General features: G+C 40.6%; 1 protein-coding gene across 1 annotated transcript in view; it reads left to right on the plus strand.

The window, feature by feature from the left end:
* Window positions 1–1,809: 1,809 nt before the first annotated feature.
* CD109 (CD109 molecule) overlaps window positions 1,810–21,439 on the plus strand; it is a 99,802-nt gene continuing 80,172 nt past the window's right edge. Inside the window, exons 1-3 of the mRNA XM_081141070.1 lie at window positions 1,810–2,225; window positions 3,346–3,518; window positions 20,844–20,872. Of these exons, the coding sequence (XP_080997196.1) occupies window positions 2,152–2,225; window positions 3,346–3,518; window positions 20,844–20,872 (276 nt within the window). The 5' untranslated portion in view covers window positions 1,810–2,151. The remainder of the gene's footprint in view (window positions 2,226–3,345; window positions 3,519–20,843; window positions 20,873–21,439) is intronic.

A 21,439-nucleotide genomic window follows, 5' to 3' on the forward strand; every position in this document is an offset into this window, starting at 1 on the left:
TAAAGCAATTATTGCTAGGTATGGAGTTAGTGCCATTTTATTATTCATATTTTGGTTTCTTCTTCCTCCCCTCCTCCTCCCCTCCCCTCCTCCTCTCTCCTCCTCCTTTCTTTTCCTCCTCTACCCTCCTCCTCTTCCTCCAAGTCCCTCTAACATTTTTTGTAATACTGGTTGCTTGTGATGAACTCTTTCATCCCTTTCTTGTCTGAGATCATTAATTCTTTTAACAAACTTTTATTGAGTAGTTACTCTGTGCCAGGCATGTAATAGCTTCATCCCTGTGCAAATCCACGTGGCTAAATTTCAGCATGGTTAATTAAGCTTTTCAATAAACGTGTTTTGTGAGAAGGCAGGCGTAAACAGGGAGGTTGCATCAATCTAAAATCTGCACACATTTAATTCTATAAAACAACTAGGTGGTTCTCAGCCTTTCTAAAAGTCTTCTGGAAATGCAACATTATCAACGAATCTTTTGGAGTCCGTTTTACGTTTGCCTAGAATAAACCTGAATTTATTGATCCATCTTATAAAGTGAAGCTTGAAAAGATTTTCTCCAACTTCCTTTTCTCATCAAAGTGCCCCCGAATGGCCTCTACCTGTAGATACTCTGTGACCCACTGAAAGCTGAGGTGAAGCAGAATCTCAGTCCTTGTCTCAGACCTGCTGAATCAGTTTGCATTTTAATGTGATTCTCATACACAGAAGAGTTTGAGAAGCACTGTTAGACTTTGATACTTGGCTCACAATTGTCCCGGGCCCTTCTTTCTGAACAGAGATAAAGCGACCAGACTAGCAGTAACAGCTGTTTCAGAGACAGGATCTGAACCCAAGGATCCACTTATATACTTTTCCCCATATCCAAGCCCTGCCTGCACAGGAAGTCAGCCACTAAAGATAGGCTGCCTGTAGGAGACATGAGGACATGAGGGACCTCCGAAAGTTGTTCAGCAGGGTGAAAAAGGGTGGAACAGGAAAGGGAGGAAAGCAAGTTCCTGGATTCCAAAAACCACAGTTTGTCTAGGTGCTACTTTCCCCCTTTTTAGCACATAACTTTGTCATAAGACATCTGCTCGCTGACCTCTTTTACTTTCTCATTTTGCCCTCTATTAAAAAGTCACCATCTAAAACTTTTCTCCATGAACTAGAGACTTTAAGTTGTCTGGGGCTCAATGTGCCTGTTTTTCAACAGTTTTTGGCAGTTCCTTGCCTTTATGGTGTAGTCATGGTGAAACTTGAGTCATCTGAACATGGTGGCAGTGCCAAGGAGCTGGGGAAGGAGCTGCTGACAAGCCAGGACAGTGAGGAGCTGGAGACCAGTATCCCTGGGCGCCAGGGCCACTGGCCTTCTTTGGCACAGGAGAGCTACCCCAGGCCTAGCTGTGTTACTACAGATTGCTGCACGCTTTCCAGTTCTAACGAATACCTGCCTGTGGCAAGTGTGTTCAGACACAGCCCAAAGTATAAAGCATCTCCCCGATTGTTTCTCAGAGTCCCAAACAGCAACACCTAACTCTTGCATGTGCCAGCTGAGAAACCACATTTTCCTGGTGAATCAAAAAATATACCTCGATTCTTGTTTTAAGGTAATAGTAAAGTTTTCTCTGGTGCACATTCATATACATTAAACACCTTCCCAGTAAAATGCACCCGTTTGGCGTGTGCGTGTGCGTGTTTGCCATTTCTCTAACATCCTGACTTACAGTCTGAAGAAAACGATTTTTCCCAACTCCACATAGCTGCTCTGAATTGCTCCTCACAAGAGCGCGCCTGTTTACTCACTCGGGGCATCGCCGGTCGGGCACTAGTGTAAACAGCGGGGGAGCCCGGTGGGCGGCGGCGGGCGCCTGTGTGCTCCGCGGGAGCAGGGACGCGGGGCCAGGGTGGGCTATACCCGCCTCAGAGACCGATTTCCGACCCGCCTGGATCTGCGATGTTTGCCAGAGCTGCGAGAAGCGCCATTGTGATCCCGATCGGAGGGGTGGAGCCACCGAGTCCCGTCTCAATTTAGATCGCTCCGCTTTCTGGCGCGCCCATTTCAGACGGCTGAGCTCCCGGGTCGGGGGAGAGTCAGGGAGGAGGTGGAAAGCCACACCCCGCGCTGCCCGGCAGTACCCCCCGGAGCCCGCGGTCTCCCGCGCAGACGCTGCAGAGATGCGGGACCCACGGCTGCTGACCGCCGCCCACCTCGTCTGCGTGTGGACCGCAGCGCTGGCCGCAGCCCCGAGGTAGGAGCGCGGGCGCGCGGGGCGCGGGGCGCGCTGTGCACCTGGGCCCGGGCTGCGGGAGGCGCAGCGGCCGTGCGGCGGCGGGTGGGAAGCGGACCCGCAGCGGCGGCCGCTACCGAGGCACTGGCCTGGTCGTTTGACCATGTGTCGCTTCAGCGTGGTTCCCCGTGAGACAGTTATTTTCTTCACCCTTGAAGTTGCTGAAGCGTCTCTGGGGCCGTAACTGCTTTCTAAAGAGAGCCCTTTTATTTTTAGTCCATGTTGCCTCTGCATTTTCTCAGCTGTTTGCTCCCAGGCGATGTGCCTGCCTTCTTCACGCCAAGACATAGGATACTAGTTTTTCTAAACAAGATGTCTCAGCTTTGGCGTGGGCAGAGGGTGGCTTAGGTAGCTGAAGTGTGGTTCAGGTGCAGACACTGTAGAAAGGTAACTACAGAGGCACCCAAACACTGGAAAGCGCCCCACTCCTAAAGGTTTTTGCAGTTGAGTCCTGGTCCCTAGCTTGGGCAGAGAAAATGCTGTTTTAGCGACTTTTATGCTCTGCTACACCTGGAAATTTCACCACTGATAGTTTAATGTCTGATGGTATATTTCAATCAGTGGTATTGGTTAGACAATCTTTTCTTGGGCAAATGCCCAAACTCAAAGGTTAGAATAAGAAACAGGCAAAATCGCTTTCTCTCCCTCTGTGTGTGTGTGTGTGTGTGTGTGTGTGTATGTGTTTAAGCCAAGAGAGAAAAAAAAATCACACTGGGGTGAGGTCATCTGTAAAAGAAGTTTAGAGGCTTGCACGCTGCCAGTAACTTCTGCACACCCCAGTGTAAGCCATCTACACTGAAGCTCATCTTGTGCTGTTTGTCGTTTATAAAATGGAAGTAATAATACAGGCTCTACTCTAGTGGTACATGAACTACTACATTAACATCGATTTATGGGAATTATTGTTTCAATGGTACTTCAATGTACTTGCTAAATGGAGCAACAGGGCAATATTAATTGGAACTGTTGCAGTTGAACAATAGAAGAGTTTTATCTCATTGTCTATAACATTTAAGGATCACAAAAGAATGGAGATGTGAGGATAAAAGACTTTGGTTTTCCCTTGTTGGGAATTCTTTAGGCCCAGATTTCTGGTGACAGCTCCTGGGATGATCAGGCCTGGAGGAAATGTGACTATTGGGGTGCAGCTCCTGGAACACAGCCCCTCACAGGTCACAGTGAAGGCGGAGCTGGTCAAGACTGCTGCAGACCTTACCATCTCTGTCCTGGAAGCAGAAGGAGTCTTTGAAAAAGGTAAGATAAACAGCATAGTGCTTTACCCTTCTGCTGTAATAAATGGAATATGTTAATAAAGCCATGTGTTAGGTAGGGTAACAGAGAAACCTCAAATTTGGAATGGCTTACATAATATACTTTTAATTTTTACTCCTGTAAATTTCAAAACGATGTTCTTGGGTGTTCTTCTAAGTGGTGATTCAGAGACCCAGGTTCCTTCCATTTTGTGGCTCCATTATCATCAACACTTAGCTTCCAAGACTGCTGGAGAAGAGCCTGGAGTTTCTCATGTGGGTGATTTTTATGGGCTAGACATAGAAGTGTCTCATATCATTCCTGCTTCTTTTTCAATGATCACATTTAGCTGCAAAGGAGGATGGGAAATGTAGGTGAATGTTTGCCCTGGAGAGGAAATGGGTGTGGTTAACAGTCTGACACAAAACCATATTTATTGGGTATAGAATATTTTACTAAATAGACCTGTGGGAAGGAAAAGAAGAGCAACACAATAGTTAAAATCCAGTTTCATGAAACATTTCTTAGTTTTTAAAGTAACAAAGATAATGTAAAAGTGGGAGCCATTTATAAGAGAAACTTCATCTCTTATTTCAAGTTTGTGTTCTTACCTGGCCCAGGATTAAATTGGGTTAATGAATGTCTTCTTTTCCAGTACTAAGGGAAAATAATAATTTTTTTGGGGGGTGGGTAAATACTGAAACATTTTTTCATCAAAATAACATTTATTGTATATTTTTCTAATTGAAAGAGTAATATATGGTTAGTGCTTATCACGTGATAGATAGGTGATAAACACTGGGAGTAAAGGAAATAAACCTAAATCACCCATAATCCAACCACCCAACTATAAACACTTAACCAGAAGCATGTTTAAATTTAGTCAGAGGCCAGAAATTGAGGCACAATTACCTATAATGTTAAGAGTGATATTAAAAAATGTAGGGCACATAATAAAGGATGGGTAGGATTTCACAACAGTTCATTGTATAAATATTTATTCTCTACCAGCATTAATTACCACAAGAATTACTACCATCACGAAATGAGATAAAATCAAAGTTGATCCATATTCACGGTTTTTTCTCTGCTGGAAGTTGATTGACTGGGTGGATATGTTTGGGAGAGGAGTCCGGAAGAGGTAATGTGTGCAGGGGCCAGGCCACTTTGTCTTTCATAGGAGAATGCCAGGAAAAAGGGAAGCCTTGTTTCCCTGGAAAAGGAAGTGTTGGTTAGTGCTTAAGATCTGCAATTGAGTCTTAGCACTAGTTGTGTGATCTTGAACAGGTTACTTAACTGCTCTGAGCCTCAATTTCCTCATCTGTAATGGGGATAATGAAATTTAATTCCCAGAGTAGTTATCAAGTTAAAATCAGTATCTAGCACCTACTAGGCACTCGATAAACAACTGTTAATATTGTAAGTAATATATAATGTAATAATACAGTGGTGCTGTGGTTTTCGAACGTCTCCGTTGATGAATATTTTGGTTTACAAATGCCGTAAACCCCAAAGTAAATGCTTCAGTTTTTGAACCGCCTCGGAACTTGAACATGCCACACAGCTTCCGCTGAGGGCAAGATCCTGAGGCCCGGCTGTCGGCTGTGGATCCCTCAGATTTCCTCGGTTTTTGAGTTTCAGAACTTGAACGGTCATCGGAACAGATTGCATTCAAAAACCGAGGTACCACTGTACTGAAGAAGATGCAGTAGGCATCATTTCCTTTTTACATGGAGGCAGACCTCTACTTTCATTATTGAACCTCTTATTTAATTTTATTATTTTATTTTTTAATAAAAAAAAATCATGTATTTTTATTGATTTCAGAGAGAGGAAGTGAGAGGGAGAGAGAGAGAGAGAAACATCAATGATGAGAGAGTCATTGATCAGCTGCCTCCTGCACACCTCCTACGGGGCATGGAACCCGAAACCCGGGCATGTGCCCTGACTGGGAATCGAACCTCCATCTCCTGCATCATAGGTTGATGCTCAACCACTGAGCCACGCCTGGCCCGGGCTGAACCATTATTTTAAAAATGAATGAATCCTGGTCTTGCGATTATGGCTAAAGAAAATATTGAAATACTAAGTCACAGCAGACAATATTTAAGGTAGTTCCACATTAATTATTATTTACTAAGAATTATTATTTTGGCTCTACATGTGTGACAGTTTTTCTGTAATGCAGATTTGGATGATTTTGATAAATATTTAGGCTTTGCTTAGATGTTTGCATACTCTTATTCTAGAACTTCCCCTGCGTTATCTTTTCTGCAATTTCCGTTGCCAGTCTCCTTTTTTCTGCAGTTATTGCCAGCACCTGGGGTGCATGTTATTGTCTCTTGGTTTTTAACTTTATTCTTAGATTTTTCTTTTGGGAAGAGAGTCTGTCACATGCCTCTGAGAAGGCTAAAGCACTCAAGACTGGGTGCGACAATACTATCCTGGTTGCCCAGTGGATCTTTGAAAGAGAAAATATGCTTCTTTTAGGGGTAGTTTTTGACTCTGTTGATACAGTTTCACTGAAAATACCGTTGCTGGGAACACGATTCCTCTCTGAAAAGAGAATGTTATTCTGTTATCTGAAACTGTGAGTCATTGTTCTCAGAGCAGATGCTTCCTGGAATGTGAGGAGTTAAGGATCAGGACATTTCTCCCTTCTTGTATTCACATCCTTTGCTTTATCTGACTTCTCCATTTGTAAGTATATGTAGATAAAACAGGACTTCTAAATCAATGGGAGTCTGCATCTTTCTAGGATTCATTTTTATTCTTAACCATATAAACACAAATACATACATTTTAGGTCTGATTATTTCATCACTTCCTTTTCTGGCCCTCTGAGGAAAGGTTGATTTTAATAAAGATTAATCTTCTAGCAGAGCTGGGTAAGGAAGGGGATTGTTTCTGAGTGGCTGTTTCTAGCAGCCCTAGTCTTAGAAATTCCTGGGGCAGGGTAGTGTTTCACCATGACCAGAATACATTTCTCACTTAATTTGTGTCAGAAATAGTAATAGCTAAAGGATTCGAATCATAGGACATACCTCAATAAAAGCAAAAAAGTATGGCTTGTCCTCAAGGAAGAATTTACTTATTTGTTTGACTGACATAGGGAAAATTTTGTTTGCATTTTTATCCCTGAGGCCAGCAGCATTGATTACATTATAGTTCATTTATTCATTTTTAATCTAGTCTACATTTATTGGGGGTCAATTATTTTATTTTTTTAACAATAGCCCTTTAGGAAAAGTGTTTCTACTAAACTTTGTATAGTTCTCTATAAAGATGTATTAATGCCTCTTTAGTGGTGAGATTCAGGCATTCAAGTGTACTTGTCACTATCACCACCACCAACATCATCACTACCATCATTATCAATCTCACCATCATCATCTCTACAGTGAATAGAACTAGGTTCATGATCTTATCTTCCATTGTATCAAAGAATAGGACATCTCCTGGTGAGTGCCTGCTGGTCTGTAACCTTTAATAACTCGCTTTTTCTTTTTGCCCTAAAATCTTAGCGAGTTAATGGGGTGTTTACCTTCTGTTTTTTAAGAATTAAAAATTCTTCTTTGTCCTTTATTGTTGCTATCTTTTCCACATGGATTATTATTCAATGTTATTTTCCATCCCGATGAGGGTAGGAAATCAATAGTTCTTAAATTGAGATAGTAGCCGAAAACTTCAGAAAAATTCATCCAATTCAGGATGGCTTTCTGGTGGAAACAAAGCTCCCGATCACACATTTCATAACTCGTAGATCAAAATCAGCCTCATGGTTTTTATGAGAGTAGATTAATGAGTGTAGTGTGTGGGCAGAGCTCCCAGGGCAGGTTTTCACCTGCAGCTTTGCCGGTAGAGCTCAGTCTAAACTTGTAGTTACGTGAGAATTATTTTTAAAGAGTGTGGGTTCTTCATTCACATGTCTTTGCTATTGTGTGTGATTTGTATAAGTAGGTAGGTGGTACCAGAAGATAAAGGAACATAGAGTAATCATGATGTGCTTGGGCTCTGAAGCCAGGCTACCTGAATGCCCCTTCATTAGTGGTTGTGTGGCTGTGGGCAGTCATGATCTCAACAGGCTTCAGTTTTATCATCTGAAGAATGGTGGTTCCTGACTTTTACAATTACACAGTTATTGTGAGGATTAAGTGAGCTAACATGTTTAAAGCACTTAACACATAGGAATTATTTAAGAAAATGGTAGCTGTTGTTATTAGAAGAGAATTGCAACAATTATGTCAGAGGCAATTATTAATCACTTATTGGGATGATCTTGAACTGGGAACTCTATAAAAGGCACATCACTAGGAGAAAATGGGAAGTGATTTAATGTGTTAATTATTGCGTTCCCCATTGTGCCAGGGACTTTTTGCACAATATTTAACTTTAGTAGCCCTAGTGAAAAAGGCACTACACTGAGGCTGAGAGAGAACAATTAATTTTTCTGACTTAGCACAGTAAATGTAAAGCCTGAATTTGAAGTTCGTTCTGTTGGTTCTGACTTTGAAGGTTTTCTGCTGCCTGGAAAAGCATGAAATAGTTTTTGTTTGCTTTACTTTGGCATTTCAATGCAATGCTGTTTCAGTCATCTTCGTTTAAAATCATTTTCATGTTTGCTGGTTGGAATTTAGTCCTGGATCTAATGAAATATAATCTGCATCTGAAGATGCAATGCTAGCTCTCCTCCTAATTTACTTTGAACTTCATAGAGTGGGAGTTGGATGGGACCCCAGAGATAAGTCATTTCAATCACCTAATTTATGGCTGAGGAGGCTGAGGTGCGGTGTTGTGTGACTTGCCCAAGGTGAAATTGCTTATTGGTGGATACCGATTGCAGGTCCCCAAATTTGCAGTCTAGTGCTATTCCCATTATACTCTAGGAAACTTTCCTAACTTATGGAGAACTGTGTGTAAGACTGAGGATATATTTGCAAATGTAGATTTTTTTTTTGATACGGAAGGAAATAAGGCTAACTAAGGAGTTTAAAAATGCTTACCTGCATTTTTGTGCAGGCTTCTTATTTCAGCTCAAGGTGGAGTTGCTCTTTGCGGACTAATGGCTCTGCATGGGGTGGGGGCGGGGCCAGGAGCCTCATAGATCTTTCTAACATTAAATTCTGTGGCTGTGTTTCAAAGTTCGAGTAGTATTAAAAATGCAGATTTGCGGCCACTCCTTCAAGGCATGGGTAAGATCTAGGAACCTAAACTTTATTTTACGCAAGTGATTCTTAGAAACTCAAAATGAGAACGACCGCCCTTTAGTATCTGAAGAATTGTTGTTGACCAGAAATCCTGAGAGGAGAGGCGTGCCTTTGCAAGTTGATGGTGATTCAAGACAGCTGAGAGAAGGCCCCTCCCAGACTTCCGAATTTGCCTTTCAAGCAGCCCCCAAGCCTAAGCATTGGTGTTAATTTTAAGCACCGGAGAAACTTGGGTTTGATTATGAATCAGTGATTGAGTGAAGTTGAAGGTGAACATACTGATTCTTTAAACTCCAAGTTAAACATTTGCAGCTCCTCTTCTAACACAGAATGAGTCACTGTCCCGGTGACTCACTGAGGGTTTTGGTGGAAACAGAAAGGATTTGGGCTGTTACTGTTTGATCTTTTATGTCAGCGATTTTCTATTTTTTAAAAATCTCATGGCACATATAAACTAATTACTAAAATTCTGCAACACACACACAAATACTATATTTTTTGCTGATCCTACAAAGAAATAGGTTTAATTTTGATTCATTCACATCAGATGGCTATTGTCACTTTTTTTGATTTGACAATCTTAGGGAAAGAGGTCAGTGCCCCTGACTAAATAGTTAGGTCTTGCAAGTTTTAAAAGTTCTTGCAGCACATCGGTTGAAAATCACTGCTTTATGTTGTTAAGGGGGCTTTGCGATGCTGAAACTAATTGTTTTCCCAAGGACATTTCTCCCCATTAATTTATTATTTATTATTTGCTGTATGTGAAACATGATTGAGGGAGGGATGGGGAATAAGAGGAAGGAAGGCATCAGAGGAACTTCAGAGGTTTCAGAAGGATAACATATAATATTAAAAGTGCAGAAGGCCGGAGAGTTTTTATTTTTTGTTTGTATAAAAAATTCAGTGTGGTTTGTAAATACTGCTTCTTACGTGTAACCCTGTGCATGGTACTGTTTTACCTTTTACATCCAGAGCTATACAAATGTCTATTCATATGTCCCACCTCTGCTGACGTATTTGGCATTTAGTGGGAACAGTTATTTCCCATACTAGAGAAGGGAAGGATGTGCCAGAGGAAAAAGCCAATGGCTGGGAGTGGAGTCATGAGGGAATAGAGGTTTGTGTGTGTTTTTTCTGAAAAGATGTTACATTCTGCTTTAGATAGGCGTCCAGCAGATAGTTTTGAAATTGTAGCTAGGGAGAGAGTTTAAGGCATTGTTTTCAGAGGCAGACAATATTTGAAGTCTTGGTGGGAATGCATGAGAGGCACAGGAGAGACAGTGCTTATGGAAAGAACAAGACTGATGACAGAAGCTTGGGAGGAAGAAAATAACTCAGTGGGATGGACGGCCAGAGAGCAGCCAGAGCAGGGATAGGTTGAAGGTGGTGAGATGCCTCAGAAACCAAGCAAAGAGAGAGTCACAAAGGTTTTAATAGTGCCAGGAGTCCCAGAAGGTGAGAGAAGATACGGAGGAAGAAAATCGCATCGGTGATCCTTAAGTGAGTGGTTTTCAGTCCAGTGCTGGGAAGAAAAGCCAAGTTTCAAGTAATAAATGGGTGGTGAGAAAATATAAGTGGAGAGCGTAGATCACTCTTTGCAAAAGTTTGACAATTGAAAAGAGAGAGGTCTGTTAAAAGGCACAGTAGAGAGGTAAAGTTGTTGATGTAAAAGTGAGGGGTAGATAATTTATGCATGAGAGGTGGTGGGGTCAGGATCAGGAATTCAGGTGAGTAGATGATCGTTAAAAAAGTATTTTTTCTTTGATGTAAGAAAGAAATAGAAGAGAATGAGAAAGGAAAGAAATATTTTGAGGTATGAACTTGAGATGAAGAAGAAAACTTTGCCATAGTTAATCTGTCTGCTTCTAAATTGAAGCAGATTGGCCATCTCTTTTTTGGAAGCAGGAATAAACATGTTAACGTAGGGGCCCATTGGAGAGAGAAGCACAGATTGGAGATATTCCCTGGTGGTGCCCTAACCTGGGCCCCTGCCGGATTTTGGGGTTTTGGAATGCAAAGGCTGATACTTGAATTGATATGGGGGAAGGAACACAGAAGGGAGAAGAGAAAGGAGCTGTTTATGGTGGCAGTGTGGGGGAGGAAAAATAATTTTCCTTCCTACCTTTCTAAGTTCTTCTGGCTGGACTAATAATCAAATTGAGATGAGACAGATTAACAGGAGAAAATACCAAATTTATTACATATGTACATACGAGGGTTCCATAAGAATATGAGGCCTGCATACAGATCAGGCAGTTAAGGTTTATATGCCATCTTGAGCTAAGGATAGTGTGGGGGGCCTTCAAAGGGCAGAGGGGCAATTCACATAGAGATAGAAAAAAAAATGATTGGTAAGTAAATGTTTGCTGGGCTATCTTTAACAATGGGATAGAGAGGACTTTGATCAAATGGGCCTAGGTAGGTTCCTTCCTGTCTGTCACACCTAGTACATATTAAAATATAGCTATCTGTGATAATAGCTCCCTTCCAGGAGCAGCTCCTCTATCTAAATTCTTTTAGGCAGTTAGGTGGGAGGTTGAAGTTTCTGAGTCTTTTGTTTCTTAAAAATAACCAGCTTAACATAATCAATATCCCAAAAGGTGTATTTTGGGTGACAAATTATACTTCCTCTCAGTAGTATGCCTCACTTGAAGCTTAGGGCTTGGAGTAGAGGTATTTTATTGTTTCCATGGTTGTCCGTGTGAGTAAGAAGCGGAATTGTAACTCACCATCATCTTGGTCTGGGCTAAGATGACCATCACACCAAAGGTGCAGTGACAAAACTTGAGAAGGAAATAATTATAATGGGTTCTGGTCTTGCTCTCTTCTACTCTTTACTTCCTTAGGAAAATTCCGTGATTTGACTTTCTTGTCTTGCAAGGGCGAGAATGAAATTGGTCAAAGATGATCTGCTAGAGGGAGGGAGTGGGCAGGTCTGTAGGTCTTTAGTTCTCAAGAAATGAATTAAAATCTGAAAACCAGAGAGGTAAAGAGCTTGGAAGTAAATGAGGAGGGTTTTGTTTGTTTGTTTTTTTTAAAGAACACCTGGTAGCTTTCTTTTGGAAGGGCGATGTTAAGAACTTACATTTATGAAAATGTAACTGGCAGAAATGATTTAGTATAATAAATTTAACTTCCACTGAAATATGTGTTAAATCTCCTCAAGAATATAGTTAGTTAAGACAGGACATTTACTATTTTGAGAATTCCCAACATTTATTAGGCATCAAATTGTATATGGCACAATACTGGATAGCATAAACGTTCGGTGACCACACAGAGTTCTTGTCCTTATGCTCCCATAGGGAAGCAACATAGGTTTCATTTCATGTGGCAATTTGAGTTGATAGAGGCTGCTTGGAGTGCTGTGCTGATGATAGTTTCAAGATCAAGTCTGGGTTTACTGGAATAGAGAGTAGATGGATTAGCTGTGTCTTCCTTGGGCATGAGAATGGGGACTACGGTATGAAGCCTGCAGGTGAGCCTGTTGGGTTGAGGAGGAATGATTGCCTACAGGGCTACGTAGGGGACAGGGGTAACAGCAACATGGGTGAGAGAGAAAGGATGGAAGAGTGGATGTGTGCAATACTAACACCGGAGTGCACTAAGCTACAGAGGAGGGACAGGGAGAGGTTATGAGATTTTGTTTGGATTAATATTTTGGAAGAAATAGCGGGGTCTGTCTTGTACAGTTTGGGAGACACAGTGGATCGGAATGGGGCCTCTGGAGGCACATTGGAATCGAACCCTTAGCACTACCTGTTACTACCTATGTGACCTTGGGGCAAGTCACTTCATCTCATTTAGTCTCAGTTTCTTTATTTCTGTAATGGTAATAATAATAGTACCTACCTCAGAACATTGTTGTGAGAATTAAATGAAACAATGCTTTAAAACTGCACTGTCCAATATGGTAGCCACTTGCCAATATAGTTTTTGAGCACTTGAAATGTGACTTGCACAAATTGAGATGGGCTGTGTGTGTGAAATACACACTGATTTTAAATACTCATTACCAAAAATGCAACAAAACTCAACAATTTTTATATTGATTACATATTCAGTGGTTAGATTTTTGATATATTGGGTTAAATAAAATATGTTATTAAAAATAATTTCACCCATTTCTTTTTTAAAAAAATATGTTTTTATTGATTTTTTTAGAGAGAGAGGAAGGGAGAGGGATAGATAGAAACATTGATGAGAAAAGATCATCGACTGGCTGCCTCCTGCACACCCCCTACTGGGGATCGAGCCCGAAACCTAGGCATGTACCCTGACTTGGAATTGAATTGGTGACCTCTTGGTTCATGGGTTGACACTCAACCACTGAGCCACACCGGCTGGACTAACCCATTTCTTTTTTCTTTGTTTAGTGTACTGCCTTACAACGTTTATCATAGTGCCTGGCACAGAGAAACACTTTGAGTGTCAGCTTGTATACCTCCCATTTCCCGGTATTAGATATTAGTACTGATGCCTCCCTCAAGCCTGTGGCCTGGCGTCAGGCTCTCTGTTCATGGCTGTTTGATTCTGACTCAAGTAGGCCTTCAACCTTGTTCTGTATCCCTTGAGGAAGGAAGAAGTCTCCCTCAAAAGAGAACCATACTGTAAGGGTGTAAAGGGCCAGATGGTAAACGTTGTAGGTTGTGGTGGCCTTATGGTCTTTGTGGCAGCTAGTCAGCTTTGTCTTGGTGGCAAAAGCAGCCATAGACAGCGCACAGCAAGTGAGTGTGCTTGTGTGTACCACTGGAACTTTATTTATGGAACTTGAATTCAGAGTTTCTATAATTTCCATGGGTCATGAAATATTGTTCGTTTTATTTTTTCCAGCTATTTAAAAATGCAAAATCATCTTTAGTTCATGAACTGTAGAAAAACAGGTGTGGCCAGATTTGGCCCAGGGGCCATAGATTACTGCCCCTGTCGTGATAACTAACCTATTCATATAGCAGCCCCGAGCTTTGCTTGACTCTTGGTTTTTCATTTGTATTGAGCCTAACCTCTTGTTTATACTGTACCCTTTTATTTATTTTACTTTTAGTGGGTTTTTGTTTGACCCAGTTTACACTCAGCAGTCTAAATGGAACAAAACGTTATTTATGAAACATATTTATTGAGATATTTGTAAACAAGGGAGGCAGGAGAGAAAGAAATTAGAGTATGTAAGGGACCAGAGGAGATTTTTTTTTTGGTTTGTTTGGATTGAAATACTTGTGTTTCCTGCATAGATTGAATTCACTGAAGAGTTACTTATCTTTTAAAGTGACATTAAATTGTGGAGCAGAAATATTATATTTTAAGGTTTTGTCTTCCACGGATTTTGGTGGAAAACTCCATTTTTCACTTTGTCCATCACACTGAAAGAAATTGCTGAATAATGAGAGAATATTTAATGCTTGGTAAAGAGGTCAGCATTTTGGTCTCAAAAGTGATATACCTAAGTTTATTACTATACAGTATATTACTGAATAGCAGAGAGCTGCCAAAAATAATTAAGCAGTAAATACTAAGTCAGGCATATATATTGTAGGAAATCTTTTTTTTTTTCCATAGAGGATATTTCTGGACCTCGTGGATTTCCAATTACACACTACTCCTTCCTTTCAGTGATTCTCTACAGGGCTATTTTGTGAGCACAGATGTCAGAAGAGGCGGCGTATGGTGTTATAGAGTGTGTTTAAAAAGTTAAGGAAAGGTTAGTTTTTGTGTATGCTTATTACACAACTTAAAAATAGCTTTGACTCTATTTGTAAATCAAAAGGCCAGCTCTCAGGCCTGTGCCAAGGGTGAAGCCTTAAAACAAGGTTTCTTTGAGTGACTTAGTGGCCCTGGGAAGGAGGAAGCATCGAAGGGTTTTAAGATCGACTTTCTCTGGTTATACACAGGAATGATCTGAGTTTTACAGTTACCTGCAGTAAGGTTAAGAAGGACTTTACACAGCAGAGTGTATCTTTACACGGTGATTTAAAAGAGAGCCATGCAGCGTTTCATGAGGCGGGGACTATTTCCCGTGTCTGAGTGGAGCCTTGCAGAAACAGACAGGAAAGTTCACAACAACTTGTAAATACTACGTGTTTCATCTTCAGCCTAGCAACAGCAGAGAAAGAGATTACTATTCCTTGTCTACACTCCCACTACACCACCCCCCATTTTATGTTTTGGTAGTGTAAATTATTGCTAGAATGTTAGGACTTTCAAATAAGACTTAGTAATTGCCTAGGAGATTCCAAGTTGCGTTTGTAAATTTAGAGGGAAGACAAGTTGAAAAAAATGTCAAGTACTGAAAGTTGACCTTTTTATAAGGACTCATGAGACCAGTGGGTGGGCCTTGAATGGGATCTCTCTACTCATCCTTGAGTCACTCCCTGAATCCAGCAAGAATCAGGGGTGGGTAGGCATCTCTGCCCCTATACTTGAGCTTTTGGGGACAACTTCTGTTTCTAGCTCTGTCTTTTCTGGGTCTCTGAATGGACATGGTTATGTGTCAGAGCAGCAGGACCCAGGCATGTAGTTCCAGTTTCTAGCTAGTGACAAAACCTGTCAAAGGTTTGACTCTATTAAGAGATACATTAAAAAGTTCTATGAAATGGGATTTCCTGCACTTCAAATCTGGGTAGCTGGTTTTGATTGCTAAAATGCTTGCCCTCCAATTAATCAAACTACTATTTATTTGGTTTGTAGACCCAGAGCTGTTTTTAACTTTCTCCTTGCTTGGTGTCACTTAGATAAACATAAATTACATGCCCCACCCCCCAGCTTAGTCTTTGTAAATTTGCCAGTGGTGGGAGGTAGGTTGCGTGTGATAGAAAGGAAGCATATTGTTTCCTCCAGTCATTAGGCTGTCAAAATAGTCAGCCCCGATGATTTATCCTAAAGTAATGAAAAAGAAGTAACTCTCAATGATCGAGGGTGCACGTTTGTTGGGGTTCAGCTCACTGCAGTTTAATTTTTTTGGTTTTATTCCAATCTGGGACGTTATTGTGGATGCCTTGCCATACCACCCCAGATACAGCCCTTCAGGGATGAAGGACTCACTGCCTCAAGCCCTGGGAGTATTGCCACAGACTGCTCTCAGAGCCAGCGCCCTCCGGGGATCGCATCAGCTGAACAGGGTCGCCTTGTCTAGGGGCACCCCTCCTTGGGTGGAGGTCAGCCCCTCCTTGGGTGGAGGTCCAGCCAACTCTGGACAACTCCCAAGGGTCATGCTGCTTCTGAGTGCCCGTTGGGGACGCCTCTCGAGCCCACAGCTCTCTCCTTCCCCCTTCTTCTCCCTAGTCCTGTCTCCTTCCCTTGCCTTCCCTTCTCCAGGTGCCCACCCCAAGACACTCCCTACAAAACCTCTTGCACTGGATTCACCACCTCGGAGTTGGAACCCGCCTTAGATGTGGGTATTGTTTTACTTTGCTTGTGAAGAGGGATCTTTCAGATCTTGAAACTAACGTCCAATGTATCATAACTGTGTAGTGTGAAGAACTGATAACAAGAGTTGGGAAATTTTCTCATCATATGTCCTTTTCGGAAGTTGTCTAACACGAGCTATTTTAAAATTAGTTTTGTTGCTGCATTGCTTATAGTATAACTGTAAGGGTTGGGAGAAACATTATGGAAGAAGAAACCTTAGGTTCTGGTGACAACTGACATAGAGCTGAGGGGAGAAAGGAATCTGCGCTGATTGAGGTTTTGAATCTGTGAATGAGATGGGGCGATACCAGCATACACCAGCGCCTTCCAGGTTGTGGAACTTTTGCAATAATCAGAGGTAAGTGAATAAAAGAGCAGAAGTACAACTACAGTTCAGAGTAGTGGTTTAGAGATGGGACCCACGAGCCAGGCTGCCTGGGTTAGAATCTTGGCTGCCTTACTTCTTTTCTGTGTGACCCTGGGCAAGTCACTTAATGTCTCTGTGACTCAGCGTTCTCATTTGTAAAATAAGAATAATAGTACTTAATACAATCATGATGAGGGAGTATTAAACCAGTTAATGTTTGTAACGGTTTTAGAACACTCTTAATAGTATCCATATTGTTATTTTATTCACAAAATTAAAAATATTATATGCAGTCAGAGCTGTTGGTGGTTTTATTGCTTCGGGGAAAAGCCTTACGTCTTCTATCCTCAAGCCAGCACTGTCCAATAAAGGTATAACGGTACTACCTAGGTAATATAGCATTTTCTAGTAACCACATTAAAAAAGTAAAAAGAAACAGATAAAATTAATTTTAATAATATATTTAATTTAACCCAGTAATTCATGAATATTATCAGTTCAACATGTAAATCGCTGTAAAAATTACTGAGCTAGTTTACATTCTTTTTCGTTGTTTTAAGTCTTAGGAATATGGGGTGTATTTTACACTTGCAGCGTATTTCAGTTGTTCAATAGCCACTTGTGGTTAGAGGCTGTTATATTGGACTCTGCAGCTTTAGAGATTTGCTAGTTAACCTTTTTTTATGTCGAAAGTGTTCCAGTTATCTATTACTGTGAATGAACCAACTTCAAAACTTAGTGGCTTAAAACAACAATGGTTTATTATTTCTCACGAGTCTCACCTAGCTTGTACACATAAGATTGGTAATTATTGGCTGAGTCATTTCTTACATTTTCTAATTCCAGGATTCCTTCTACATTTATTAGTTGGAATTCTATGGGAAAGAACTTTTTCTTAATACCTTTATTGCTTTCAGAGAGAGGAAGGGAGAGGGAGAGAGAGAAAGAGAGAGAGAAACATCAATGATGAGTCATTGATCGGCTGCCTCCTGAATGCCCCCCACTGGGGATTGAGCCCAAAGCCCGGGCATGTGCCCTGACTGGGAATTGAACCGCCATCTCCGGGATCCTAGGTCAATGCTCAACCGCTGAGCCATGCCAGCCAGGCTGACCTATTTTTTAATAGAGGTATATTTTATTGTTGAGTTTTTTAATAGAGGCATTTTTATTGTTGAGTTTTATTAAGAGTACTTTGTATATTTTGGATAACAATCCTTTGTTAGATGTGTCTTTTGCAAATCTTTTCTTCTAGTCTGTGGCTTTTCTTCTTAGTCTCTTGACCTTGTCTTTTGCAAGAAGTTTTTAATTGTAATGAAGTCTAGCTTATCAATTATTTCTTTTATGGATCGTGTCTTTGGTGGTTGTATCTAAAAGGCATCATCATATCCAAGGTCATCTAGGTTTTTTTTCCTTATGTTGTCTTCTAGGAATTTTATAGTATTGCATTTTACCTATGATCCATTTTGAGTTAAATTTTGTAAAGGATGTAAGGTCTGTGACTAGATTTATATTTGTTGCATGTGGATGTCCAATTGTTCTAGCATCATTTGTTGAAGAGACTGTCTTTGCTCCATTGTATTGCCTTTGCTGCTTTGTCAAAGATCAACTGACTATATTTCTGGGCTCTCTGTTTCCCTCCATTGATCTGTTTGTCTGCTCCCCTCCCCTCACCCCAATAAAACACTCTCTTGATTACTGTAGCTTCATAGTAAGTCTTTACATCAGAGAGTTTCATTCTTCCAACTTTGTTTTTTTCCCTTCAATATTGAGTTGGCTATGCTGGGTCTTTTTTCTGTCCATACAAACTTTAGAATCAGTTTGTCAATTTGTCAGTGTTCATAAAATAACTTTCTGGGATTTTGATTGTGATTGTATTGACTCTATAGATAAAGTTGGGAAGAACTGACAAGTTGACAATGTTGAGTCTATCTGTGAACATGGTATATCTCTTCATTTATTTAGTTCTTTGATTTTGTTTACCAGAGTTTTGTAGTTTTCCTCATATAGATCTTGTACATATTTTGTTAGATTTATACCCTAAGTATAAGTGTTAATGTAAATGGTATTGTTTTTAATTTCAAATTCCACTTGTTTAGTGTTGGTATATAGTGACCTTAATATTTTTAATTGAGAAAACACTCTCTCCACGTGTGCTGAGGTACCTGGTAAGATTAGAGCAAATTCTGCTATATGGTGAATAGTCTCAATTTAAAATTATTTCCATATTGAAATGTTTAAGTGTTTCAGTCCAGATATTTCATATGGCCTGTCTTTTTGCCTGAAGAGTACCATGACTCATTTTGACAAATATTTTTATAAGACAAAACTTGTCAAGTGAATTGTCTCTGTGGTTCTTTTGACTGTTTCACCAAATTTAGTTGCTGCAATGTCATAGGGCTTCTCAATTTCACATCAATTCAGTATAGAATATGTCTATTTCATTAAAAATAAGAACTAATGGGAAGTTGAAATATTTCCAAAGCATGCTTACAAAGTTACAGCTTGTGCAAATTAAAGCCATCTCATATCAATATTTTGCTAAACAAAGACAGACCCAGCAAAAATGCTAAATCATGGTGCCAGGATGACAGTGTAACCTGGGACAATCGTGCAGAGGGCTCACCATGTCTAAAAGGCCTCTCATGATCTGGTCCTCAACTCTACCACCCTCTCCCTGCCTGTGGTCTTGTCTCACCCAGATCTTTGCTTTGGTAAACTCATGTTCTACTCCTTTGCATTTCCTGCTACTGTGCCTGGAAACTCTTCCTCTCCTTCCCCACCTGGCTAATTTCTCCTATCCTAAGACTCTGGCATCGTTTTCTCTAGGTACTTTCTCTTGATCCCTCTGATGTGCTCCCTGCCCTCCCCCTATTGCAGCCCTTGTTTAATTTTCCCTCCCTTCTTTACCTTTTCAAAAACATTTTTTGTCCAATGTCCTGTTACTTTTAAGACTCCTGCTCTTTGCTTCCTATGCTGACAGTTATTGGATAAACTGATCTGTCCTGGGTAGGGTAAGAGATTTTGCTGAAATGCTTATCTGCTTCTGAAGAAATATTTGTATTTCATTGAGGCCCACTGGGGCAGTGATCTTCAGAGTGAGTGTACACACATCTGGGAGTGCTTAAGCCCATTTATAAGGGTGTAGATAGAACACATGCTAACTTTTATTTCTATAATTTTACCGAGCAAAACTAAGAAGTTAAGGTTTTCTAATATTTAATATTTTGTTTGAGAAAGTGCATGTATATAACTTTATATATCTAAATTGACATGGATAATGTGTACTAAATAGTTTATTGATTGAATGCTTCATCACAAAAATTTGAAGACCACTGCTATAGAGGCACGCTGACATTCTCAGTGGATAATTCTTAAGTGTTTCCTATGTGCCAGGCATTGTTCTATCCCCTTGACAGGCATCTACATACTTGTTCCTTGCAACTGCCTTATAAATTGGTATGATTGTTAGCATCCTCATTTTATGGATGAAAAAACTGACCCTAGAGAATCAGATAACTTGGTCAAGTATGTGGATGATTCAGGATAGAACCCATATGCTCTGATTCCAGAGGCCCCTCACTTAACCCTTACCCCATACTGGGCTGTGTGCCTGTCTATTCCCATGGGATAGACACACGTGGCCTCCAGGAGGAGAGGAACCATGTTTATTTTGTTCATTGTGGTTCCCTTAATAAATATTTCTTAAATGAATGAACTGAGGGTCTGTCACCATCTCTGAATTCATGTCACTTAAATGGGAACTTTGAATAAGTACTCTTTTTATTTTTAACATGAAACACTTTTTCCCTTGAAGTAAATGGATTGGTTGAGAAATGGACATGAGTTGAATTAGCAGTTCCTATGTTTAGAAACTTTACATGAAAAAAAAGTCTGCATTACTCTAATACTAATGAGCCAGTTATGAGTCCCAGCTCACCACTGACATGACTAATGCCTTCCTTTTCTTGCTTTATCACGAGGCTATGAGAACATAAGAACTAAACCTCAGATTCCTTCTGTAGGTTCTCTCTGTGCATGACCTTATAACAGCAACAAGAGCAGCAGCGTCTGTGACAACAGAAATGATAACGGAGAAGAGAAGGAGAACTTATTTTTTTGGGAGGTTCCTCTACCGATACCGTTTTATGTCTGGCCCAGTTTTCCTTAATTTTTTGGCACAAGGATATGTAATCTCTCAAGTGTTCTGGGCATTAATAGAATTGTTTTGGGTTGACCAAATAAGTTTATTATTCCCTCCACATCCAAGAGTATTAGGGGAGTCTTGTGAGTTTTGTGTTATATTATCAGGTTCAAATTATGACTCTTTTTCTCCCCTCCTTTTCCTTTTAGGCTCTTTCAAGACACTTATTCTTCCATCAGTAAGTATCCATTAAAAAAATTTGGTTTCTTGCGTGGCCAGAGTGGCTCAGCGGTTGAGCATCGACCTATGATCCAGGAGATAGCAGTTCGATTCCCGGTCAGGGCACATGCCTGGGGTTCAGCCTCGATCCCCAGTGGGGAGCGTGCAGGAGGTGGCCAGTCAGGGACAACTCTCTCACCATTGATGTTTCTATCTCTCTCCTCTCTCCCTTCCTCTCTCTGAAATTAATAAAAATATATTTAAAAAAAAAATTGGTTTCAGAAATTACACTGCATCAGTGAACTAAATAAATTAACATTTTATTGGTTTTTGTATCAATTTAAATTTCTTGTGAATTTTGCTTGAGTTCAGTTCCATCTTCAGACTATTTAAGAATAATATTCCTGCCCCACCCTTGTCTTAGTCAGACAATAGTGTTCACTAGGCTGACCTCTTTTGTATATTCTGAAACCCTCCCCCCCCCTTTTTTTAAAGAATAATATTCCTTCAGGGAGATTGCTTATTAGGCCTTTCAAACTCATAGCAGAGATATGTTCTTGTAAAATAGAGAACTTCACTGAGGGAA

Source organism: Miniopterus schreibersii (assembly GCF_964146895.1).
Source record: "Miniopterus schreibersii genome assembly, chromosome: 6".
Lineage (NCBI taxonomy): Eukaryota > Metazoa > Chordata > Mammalia > Chiroptera > Miniopteridae > Miniopterus > Miniopterus schreibersii.